The following is an 11,359-nucleotide window of genomic DNA, read 5'->3' as shown; positions in this document are numbered from 1 at the left end:
CTATTTTGTAAACATATTTCATTTTCCAACCCATTTAAGAAGGAAAAATTTTGGCATAGTTACAGATTAACAAAATTAATTTTTAAGCTTCCATTATTAGATATTATATAGAGTAAAATTAAAGTAGCGACTTCAAATGCAAAGCTCTCCATCTAGGAGGAACAATGTCATCAGTCAAACCATTATTTTGAGACACAATAAGTTTTGTAACTATAGAAACTACAAAAACACAACATTTGATGCAGTATTTATTTATTTATTTATTTTGATTCAAAATACTGAACTTTATTAAGAGCTGGAACAACTTATTACATCTGATAGAAATTTAGACCCCTTAAACCAATCAGATTAACCTAGTTAATTAGGCAAGTGATTAACTTAATCAATTTATGCAAATCTAGGTTATCACAATCACACAATCATATCAAGAATATAAAGCAACAGAATAATAAATAACACAAGATATGATGACCCAGGAAACCACACGGTAAAAACCTGGGGAGGATTTAACCCACCTATCCTCAAGACAAACCTGAATCCACTATGCGAAAGAATCGAAATTCATACAAAAGGACTTACAAGCTCCCTGCTTGACTTTCTAATGCTACCTACTAGTAGAACTTACTGACACGACCATGTGCAAGCTCCGAATCCACGGACTCCTTCTTTCTTAAATTCTCCAATCAGCTACAAGTACCCACGCTTGTTATTCTTTAAACTCCAATGGCAGCAACCTTATTGATCTTCAAGATTTAGATAATATCTCTACCTTGAAAACCCTAAGTTTATGTGAAGAAAAACTCCTCAAGGATCTCACAAGAGATTCACATAAATCACAAATATGAGCAACAAAGACTTAGAGAGGTTTTGGTACAAAACCCTAGATACAAAAGAGGCACTCTCTTTTCTCTCTCAAAAGTCTCAAAAAACGTGGCTTAGGATTTCCTTTATATAGTGGGAGAAGTAGATCTAAAACCCTAATCCTAATAAGCTTAAGCTGCTGTTTGTGCCGACTTAAAATTCTGCAGATACGATTTTCGATTGATCAAGCCTGTTCTTCGATCGATCGAACTAGGCAGAATATGAAGTCTTCTTCCTGTAGCTTGTATGTTCTTGAATCTTGACTTGAATCACCTTGAGCATTGTCTAATAAAACCTATAGACTCTAAGATCTATATCTAGACAAGTTTGTGTTCACGATTTGCTAATTGTTCTAAACATTTAGAACCTAACAACATCATTGGCAAGAGCTTGCTCAAGAAAGCAAGGATTGTCCTCTATCCAAGTAATAAAATCAACAACGCCTAAAGCGTGTCTGGCGAGTAGATGGACAAGTCTGTTACCCTGTCTCCTAACGTGGAAAACTCAACCCCGTGAAAATCTTTATACAGTTCCTGCACTCCTTGAATAATAGAAGCCACAGAGGAGGGCGGGTTTGAAGTCTCACCTAAAGCCCTGTGGATAATAAGTGAATCACCCTCCATGATTAAGTTGTGGATACCTATATCCTTTGCAAACATTAGACCCACTTCATGCGCCATTGCCTCTGCCTCCACGGCTCCCAATGGTGCTTGAATCTTCTTGCTCATTGCAGCCTCCAGCCTACCTTTATCATCTCTGATAATCACGCCAACTCCCACTGCTCGTTGACTTGTAAAAACCACCGCATCCACATTCACCTTAAAAACATTACTTGGAGGTGGGATCCACGTACTCCTGACTTCAGCCACTGATAATGTGCTTTCTATGCAAGCATTTGCTTCTGTAAACTCCTCAGTATATTGCACTACCCAACTGACCAGCTCCTTACCATTCTGTCTCGTACCGCCGTGCCTTGTCACATTCTGATTGTGCCATATTGCCCATGCCGTGCACACTAGTTTGGCTACCACGTCCACTTCAGCTCTTTCCTCCATCATCACACCCCACAATAAATCGTAGAAAGACTGTACTCTCTCATACCATGAGGCCACAGCTATTTTTGAAAAAGACCACACTTCTTTGGCACTTGGGCAAGACCATAGCAAATGACCCGTTGTCTCAGCATCCCTCCTACATGCATCACATATTTGGTCTTGTACCACTCTACATCGCATGAGATTGACCTTCGTAGGAAGACTGTCTCTACATGCCCTCAGTGCAAAGTGACGCACTTTGTGGGGTAAAGGTAGGGCCCACAGGTTTTTCCAAAACAATCTCACTTGGCTATTATCAGAACTGGCACCCTATTTACCATCATCTGAGAGTCTCAGTGCTACATTATAGGCACTCTTGACACTAAACTTACCATTAAAAGCTTCAGCCCATATCAGCCTGTCCGCAGGAAGGCGAGAACTTAATGGAATTCCTTTTATCAACTTAGCTTCGTAGGGGAGGAAAAGAGCATCCAGTATACTAGACTTCCAGCTTGCCGTAGCGTAGTCAATTAGCTCACTAACTCGTGTATCTTGGTGCAGAAACTGTCTGGGTGAAGCAACTTTGAACGTGGATGGTGAAGGTAACCATTTGTCCTCCCAAATGCGAATATCACTACCATTCCCCACTCTCCACCACATACCCGCTCTCACCAATTTTTGGGCAAACATTATACTACGCCAGGAGAAAGAGGGGTTGTTTCCAAGTGAAGCCTCAACGAAATCGCACTGTGGAAAATATTTTGCCTTGAGCACCCGGTAAACCAGAGAGTTATGGTTTGTTTGGAGCTTCCACCCTTGTTTAGCTAGGAGTGCCATGTTAAACTATTTAAGCTTCTTGAAACCCATTCCACCATTATGCTTTGGCTCACACAATTTCTCCCAGCTTAGCCAAGCTACTTTCTTCTCATTACTCTTCTGTCCCCACCAGAAGTTTCTTATCATGCTTGTCAATTCCTCACATAAAGCATCAGGTAATTTGAAGCAGCTCATGGTGTAAGTTGGTATGGCTTGGGCCACCGCCTCAATTAGCACCTCTTTACCAGTTTTGGACAACAGCTTCTCCTTTCACCCTGCTAACTTATTACGAAGCTTCTCCTTAATCTCATTGAACATGTTCCTTTTATTTTTTCCCACCAACGATGGCAAGCCCAAGTATTTCTCATGCTGCTTTATTACCTGAGCTCCAAACCGTTGTTTTATCTCCTCTTGGATTTCATAGGGGGTGTTCCTGTTGAAAAACAAGGATGTTTTTGCCCCATTCAGCTGCTGTCCCGAAGCTTGTTCATATACTTTTAGAATTTGTTGGAGGGCATCACATTCTAGCAGGGAGGCTTTGTAGAAAATCAAGCTATCATCTACAAAGAACAGGTGAGATAATTTCAGGCCACTACGAGAAATTATTAGGTCAATCAAGAGGATTGTTGAAATGGTCTTTTTTGGTTCTCCCAACCAATAAAATGTTGTTATCACCTAATGATTTATTATTTTGTTTCTTTATACTAATTAAAAAGTTGACTCATTCACTTATATAGGTGACATCATTTCATTAGTTGGGAGGATCACTTCAGCAATCCTCCTGGTGGACCTAATAATTTCTCAACACATGCATTGCATTAATAGTAAAATTTTCAAAAGCACTAAAACACAAGTCACATGTTAAATTATCGATTACTCAAAAAACTTAAGTGGTTGAAATATACTGAATTTAACCACTTAATAATAATTTCACACATGCTCCCTTAATAATCTTTGGGATTCTTGGATCTCTCTCTCTTTCTCTATGATTTTTTTTTTTTTACGAAATATAATAGTTGGCTGTTGTGACCGTTGGAGACAACATCATTGGGAGGGTATCTTCACTATTTCGAAAATTGGAGACGGTGTTGTTTGAAGGTCAATTCACTGTTATGAGTCTTATGACCGTTGGGGATGACATCATTTTGAGGTGGGCACTCAGCATTAGGGCTAGCAATTTGTGTTCGTGTATCGGGTTCGTGTCGTGTCAAGTCATGAGTATTCAACTACATAGGTCAACACTAACCCGACATGTTTATTAAACGGGTCAAGATTCCTCAACCCTAACATGACCCATTTATTAAACGGGTCAGTCATGTCGACCTGTTTATCAGATTTTATCAAAATGAAAAAAAAAAAATTATGAAAAAACAAACAAATAAATATTTTTAATATAAAATTCAAAATTAACGAGTAACTGTATCACAAATAATTATTCAAAATTAAAGCATATCACAATATCACAAATAATCAATCACAATATGTCAAAGAAAATAAATCACAACAACTAATAAGTTTATATACCTAGAGTTTGAAGGGTATAGTAGTAAAATGTCATTTAATTAAACGGGTCAAACGAATCAAACAGGTTCTATGTGTTCAACACTAACCCAACCCATTTATTAAACGGGTCAGCCATATCAACCTGAATATGACACGAACCTGTTAAGTCTCAACTCATAACCTGTTAATTTCATGTTATATCGTGTCGGGTTTGCAGATCGTGTCAAATTTTGCCTCCCTTACTCAGCACTCAGTTATTCTAGCCAATTTACTGCTTTAACTTTTCCTATGTGCCAAATTGAGACATCTGTTAATCTGCCGTTTAAACTGACTAACGTCAATCATGTGATAAATGATTAAATTCCCCAGCTGTAACCGATTGAGAGAGAGAAACTAAGGTTCAGATTCAGTTTGATAGAGAGAGAAACTCAGAGGAGATAGAACCATGGCATCACCAAAGTGAGAACTGCCGTCGCCGATCTAAAAATTGGGGTCGCCAATCTCACCGTTCGTGGTCTTCATATGTTCCACTCCTTCTCTATCCCCTTCTTTGTGTTTGGTTGCGGAGAATAACCGGAAGGAAAAGAGAAAACATATTGGAGTTTTGGGCTTTTGCACTACCTTAATTTTAGTTTTTTATTTTGGTTCAATTTCATGAAAGGGTTTCTCCAAAACCTTTGCCAATTTTGATATAAAGAAACCCTTTTGACTTTCTTTTTGTTCTTTTGTTTGTTTAATAAATTGAAACTCGTTCGGTGCTTTTGCACTACCTGGAGTTAATCAAATTTTTCCTTTAAGCTTCATTTTATCACTACACTTCGTGTGTCAGATGATGCACTGAATCATAAAGCATGCTCTGCAAAACTTAGGGTGTAAATCAAAGACAAAGTACACTGATTATTTGCCCAGAACAAAGGCCTATTTGTTTACCAAGAAAATAAAAGAAATATGAAATCAAAGGCTGTTTTTTTGCTGAGGAAATGACAGAAAAAGGGTGAGAAAAAATAAAACCCAAAATCCTAGATTAGTGACATGTTCAACCAATGTTGGCTGTCAAACAGCAGGACCACGAACGCCCAAAGTGCAGATCCTCTCTCCTCTCAATTTCTCTATCTCAGTTGCAACTGGGAAATTTTAATTTTCACATGACTGTGACTGATGTTAGTTGGTTTAAACTGAAAACTAACGTAGGGCTTAATTTGGCACATGTGTGAAGTTTAAAGAATAAATTAGTTAAAATAAAAGTTTAAGGGGTACAATAGCACTAGCTCAAAATTTAGGTGGCATTTAGGCATTTTTCCCAATTTGAAAAACAATATTGCCTGCATTTATGTATGTTTAATTACTTCTTTTTTACTTTTTTCTTCTTCAAATAATAATTGAAAATGATTTTTGGTCATTTAATGTAAAGAAAATAGCCAAAAATACAAAACTACGGGTTCGTTTGGATATAGCTAAAAACTGAAAATACTGTAATAAAATAATTTTTAAATGTGTAAATAATATCATGAGACTCATTTTTAATGAAAAAGTTACTGAAAAGTGAAATTTGTGAGTTCGTGAACAGTAAAATTTGTATGGAAAAGTCAAATGTTGCGGCTACTATTCAATAAACAGTAGCCGCAACAGTAATGAATAGTACAAAAAGCCGGCTGGGAAAGCTGAAAAGTAAAAAAAAAAAAAAAAAACGCAAACGCTGACTAATGGGAGGAGTCAATTGAAGATTTTTTTTTTTTTTTTTTTTTTGAGAATGTTTAATTAAAATTGAAAGCTAGAGAATTGAACTGAATAAAATTGAAATTATAGAATTTAATTCAATTTTAAGTAAAGTTAGAGGGTGAAAATTTTAATCTAAACCCGTATTTTATAATGATGATATGAAAATATATTGACTTTCAAAAGCTTACACAGCAGCCTAAGAGAGAGCCAATAAAAAAATTGAAAGCTTTTATTGTGCTTGTGTGTATATGTAGCTAGCCTAGTATAAATAAAAAAATTTATTTTGTTTTTGTTTTTGTCTTGTTGGTAGATAATTGCATCTTAATGTATTTAGATACAACGATTTTATGTATTTATAATTTTTTAATATTATATGAATGTGGAAGTTTTTTATTTATATTCCAACCTCCACTCGTTTAAAATCCTAGGTCCGTCCCTGTGTAAAACAAAACATATATAGATGATGTATAGCAAAGTAGAAAAGGCAACAATCATGTAGGTGACTTAGGATCCAAGCGTTAGTAATAGTATTTGTTTATACACCAAGTCAAAAATAGGACTAGTCATGATCCCATTCGAAGATTCTAATTTCTAAGGAGTTTAGTTTGATTTGTTCACATGGTAATTTAAGCCAACCTAATCAATCCAATTAATTGAAAATTTGGGGGCAAAAAAATTCAAATTTGGGGTGCTTGACTTTGTAATTTGGTAGACCTGGTAAATATTGAGGAGGACAACTTAAAGTAAGCGCATTCAAAATGGTGAAACTACAAACATTTAAAGAAGGGAAAAAAATTACTAAAAAATAGAAATAGCACATAGAGTTTTTTATTTATATTCCGACCCTCCACTAGTTTAAAATTCTAGGTCCGACTTTGTGTAAAACAAAACATATATAGATGATGTATAGCAAAGTAGAAAAGGCAACAATCATGTAGGTGACTTAGGATCTAAGCGTTAGTAATAGTATTTGTTTATACACCAAGTCAAAAATAGGACTAGTCATTATCCCATTCGAAGATTCTAATTTCTAAGAGCATTCACATCAGTCCGTTTAAATTTTTTGTCTATTTTACACAAAAAAATCTACTTTTTCTATTTTACACATTCACTCTTACAAAACACTTACATCAGTTTATCTATTCTACACATTTATTCAATAAAATATTCAATCTTTTTACATTTTTTTATTATTTCCTTCCCTCTCCTCTCACCTCTCTGGAACCCTCTCACAGACCCAATGCAAACCCAAAATCACCCACACCCAGCCGCCAGCCACCGTCTTCTCCGTCGAGCTACAACCACCGCAACTAGGACAACGAGAAAAGTCTCTTTGAGGCCAAGTTGAAGAGGTTCAGACCAAAACAAAATAAGTGTTTGTTGAATGCCTCTGAAAGGGATAGAACAGAGAATTGCCCACTGGATGGGGCAAGGATATTCGCCGAGGAGTTTTGCAACGAAGTAGAGGATGAAAATGGTGAAAGCGAGGCCTGCGTGAGCCATAGCGATGTAGAGGGCAAGACGGACTTGTGGGTCGCCTGAGAGAGAATTTTGATCTGGGTTCGGTTTTGGTGGTGGCACGTGAGTTGGTGGGGGTGGTGGTGTTGGAGAAGGTTTGAGGTTTGAGGCCGATCGGAACATGTCTTGCCATGCGAGGGTTGGTGATGATGACGATGAATTTGAGTTTTTGGATTCTGGGTCTGTGTATGGAACTAGCTCCATTTGTTTCAGTTTTTGATGCGAGAGACAGTTGTGTTTTATGTTGTTTGTGTTTGTGATCAAATAAAACAAACCCGTCGGAATCACTAGCGAGTTGAACAACAAGTTGAGATGATCGGAGAGGCTGATCGGCGACTTCAACAGCAGAGTTGAGATGAGAGAAAGAAAGAGCTTTGATGAAATGAGAAATAGAGAGTTGAGATGAGAGTCAGAGGTGGGAGAGAGAAAAATAAAAAATCAAAAATCAAATACACGAGCTACAGTGCCCGTGTAAATTTACACGGGTACTGTAGCTCGTTTATAAGTCAGACAACTTTACACATTTTTAAATGGGTTGATGTAGGCGTTTTTTGCTTCAAAATGTGTAAAATTTGCACTTTCTCCTATTTTAGAAGACTATAAATGGACTGATGTAAATGCTCTAAGGAGTTTAGTTTGATTTGTTCACATGGTCATTTAAGTCAACCTAATCAATCCAATTATTTGAAAATTTGGGGGAAAAAAAATTCAAATTTGGGGTGCTTGACTTTGTAATTTGGTAGACCCGGTAAATATTGACGAGGACAACTTAAATTAAGGGCATTCAAAATGGTGAAACTACAAACATTTAAAGAAGGGAAAAAAATTACTAAAAAATAGAAATAGCACAGAGCTCTTGAATGTATTCAAGTTCAACCATGGCTCTCTCCAACACACTACCTTCTTGCCTTTTTCAACCTCAAAAACTCCAATCTCTTCTCTTCTTCTTTTTGTTGCTACTTCCCCCTGTATTGTCAATTTCCTTTAACTTAACTAGTTTCAACGACACTTACATTAACTGCACAGGTGATGCAACCATAAACTCATATCGTCAAATCGAAGTCACAAAGGATACACGTAAGGAGAATATCACACAAAGTGTTGGTCGTGCCACATATAAGGAACCGGTGAGGCTTTGGGAAAATAGGACAGGGAGGCTGACAGACTTCACTACTCACTTCTCCTTTAAAATTGAAGCTACTAATAAGATTTGGTCTGCTGATGGGCTTGCCTTCTTCATCGCACCAAATGGTTCTGACATCCCTGAAAATGCAACAGGCGGGCAGCTCGGACTATTAAGTAACAACGGCGCTCAAAAAAAAATTGTTGCTGTTGAGTTTGACACCTTCAAAAACGATGGGTATGATCTAAGTGATAATCATGTAGGAATCGATGTCAATTCCGTTAAATCGAAGGCAAATGTCACATGGCCCAGAAGCATTATTTCGAACGGTGAAACAGTAAATGCATGGGTAAGTTATAACTCAACAACCCAAAATCTTAGCGTGTTCCTTACTTATCCTATTAATTCAGTCTCAAACAATACTACTAGTCTTTTTTATATTGTTAACTTGAAAGATGTTTTGCCGGAATGGGTTAGCGTTGGTTTCTCTGCTGCAACAGGCGCGGGGACTGAGTTCCATACAATACTTTCTTGGTCATTCAGTTCAACTTTAGAGGTAGAAGATGGGAGCCGGAAAAATAATTTGGGATTGGAGATTGGTTTAGCAGTAAGTTCAGCTGTAGTGTGTTGCGCTGTAGGTGTACTTTGGTTTATTTTTCGGAGAAGAAGGGCCAGTAGGAACACAGAAGATTTGGGTGATGATGACAATATGGATATTGAATTTGAAAAAGGAACAGGGCCAAGAAGGTTCACATACCGTGAACTTCTGCATGCAACAAACAACTTTACTGAACAAGGGAAGCTTGGAGAAGGAGGATTTGGAGGCGTTTACAGAGGTTTGTTAAGTGAATCCAATATAGAAGTTGCGGTTAAGAGGGTCTCAAGAGGATCAAAGCAGGGAAAAAAGGAGTACATGTCAGAAGTGAAGATCATTAGCCGTTTGAGACACAAGAATTTAGTTCAACTCATTGGTTGGTGCCATGAACAACGTGAGTTACTTCTTGTATATGAGTACATGCCTAATAAAAGCCTTGATTCTCATCTATTTGGAGCAAAGATTACGCTAACATGGCCAATAAGATACAAAATAGCCCAAGGATTGGCTTCTGCACTACTATACCTTCATGAAGGGTGGGAGCAATGTGTGGTACATAGAGATATAAAGTCTAGCAATATCATGTTGGATTCAAATTTCAATGCCAAACTTGGTGATTTTGGTCTTGCAAGACTTGTAGACCCTGAATTGGGCTCACAAACTACTGTTTTGGCGGGTACTATGGGCTACCTAGCCCCAGAGTGTGTCACCACTGGTAGGGCTTCAAAAGAATCTGATGTTTATAGTTTTGGGGTAGTTTCTCTTGAAATTGCTTGTGGTAGAAAGCCAGTTGAGCCACGAGCAGAACCTAGCAAGGTCAGGCTAGTGGAGTGGGTATGGGACCTTTATGGAAAAGACAAACTTCTTGAAGCTGTTGATGAGGGATTAGGTATGGAATTTGATAAAGAGCAAATTGAGAGTTTGATGGTAGTTGGATTGTGGTGTTGCCATCCCGATCCCACTATTAGACCCTCTATAAGGCAAGTAATACATGTACTTAATTTTGAAGCTCCTTTGCCCAACCTGCCATCAAAGTTTCCAATACCAATGTATTTTGGGTCTTCAATGCACCTGTGTGAATTCTCCAATACGTCACCTATTCCTACTGTGTCAGAAGATCAAACACAATTTTCAGGTAGCAGTTGTTCAACTAATTCATCTATGTTAGCTGGCTCAAGCAAACCTCTTCTGAATTTAGGCAAAGCTGATGTGGAGTTAACTTCAATTACTCATTGATATGCATGATTATTCAAATTTCTGTAATAAAGTTGAAAGCATTCATTTTTTATTATTTTAGATTCAATTTTTTTTTTTTTTTGAAGGCATTTTAAATTCAATGTTGGGTGTTTTTACTGAGATTGATAACCGAATTAAACCTATAGCTTTATACACAATATTTGATATTGGGTTGATGTATTTTATTCTTTTTGGAGTGAATCTATTTTGTTCTTTTGTAACATACTAAGAAATGCACATTACTTTCTCCAAAAAAAGAAAAAGAAAAAGGTTATGCACATTAATTAAAAACGGACAAGGCATGGCATACCTAAAATTTTGTTGTATCGGTTGATAAAATTCCAGCAGACAAGAAGTATTTTCATAATGTTGACTAGACACAAAGTGAGTGACTCAGTCGTATTTAATTGATGCAGCGTATTATTCTAACTTGCATTTTGTTTCCTTGTGTTTAGGCTTTTGTAACAGATTCTTAATTATAAGTCTTGTTTTTATTCTAAATAAATTAGTTACTTAACTAGATAGTTACTCAAGCGTATGTTGTAATTCTAGTCAATTAGCATGCAATTTTGTCTTTATAAAAAAAATGGCAAACTGTTTTAATTGTAATCAGTTTTTTATTCGAATTCTAATGTACACCCAAGAGCTATTCATTTTAATGGCCACATCTAAGTAACCCATGATTGACGCACAACAGCATTATTTCATCTCCTCCACAACCAGATTCCTCAGCAGGCTTTTGGGTAAAAACGTTCTTTTATATATCAAACTATTTTGTAATCATATTTAATTTCATTTTCCAAACCATTTAAGAAGGAAAAATTTTGGCACAGACTAACAAAATTAATTGCTACACTTCCATTATTATATATTATATAGATTAAAAAGTGATGAATCCAAATGTAAAACCCTCAATCTAAAAGGAACAGTATCATTAGTAAAACCACTATTTTG

General features: G+C 36.7%; 1 protein-coding gene across 1 annotated transcript; it reads left to right on the top strand.

Annotated features, from left to right (window-relative positions):
- The first annotated feature begins 8,276 nt into the window (after positions 1-8,276).
- On the top strand, positions 8,277-10,630 carry LOC112017603 (L-type lectin-domain containing receptor kinase IX.1). Its single transcript, XM_024050062.2, has one exon. The coding sequence runs from the start codon at positions 8,312-8,314 to the stop codon at positions 10,403-10,405; it is 2,094 nt and encodes a 697-aa protein (XP_023905830.2). The 5' UTR covers positions 8,277-8,311; the 3' UTR covers positions 10,406-10,630.
- Positions 10,631-11,359: the final 729 nt, after the last annotated feature.

The sequence above is a fragment of the Quercus suber genome, unplaced genomic scaffold, assembly GCF_002906115.3.
Source record: "Quercus suber isolate HL8 unplaced genomic scaffold, Cork oak 2.0 scaffold_293, whole genome shotgun sequence".
Classification (NCBI taxonomy): domain Eukaryota; kingdom Viridiplantae; phylum Streptophyta; class Magnoliopsida; order Fagales; family Fagaceae; genus Quercus; species Quercus suber.
Note: the sequence above shows the minus strand (reverse complement) of the source record. Positions and strands in the feature narration are given on the sequence as shown.

Coding starts and splice junctions, on each gene's coding strand:
- LOC112017603 (XM_024050062.2), top strand. CDS start 8,312: ATGTATTCAAGTTCAACCATGGCTCTCTCCAACACACTACCTTCTTGC.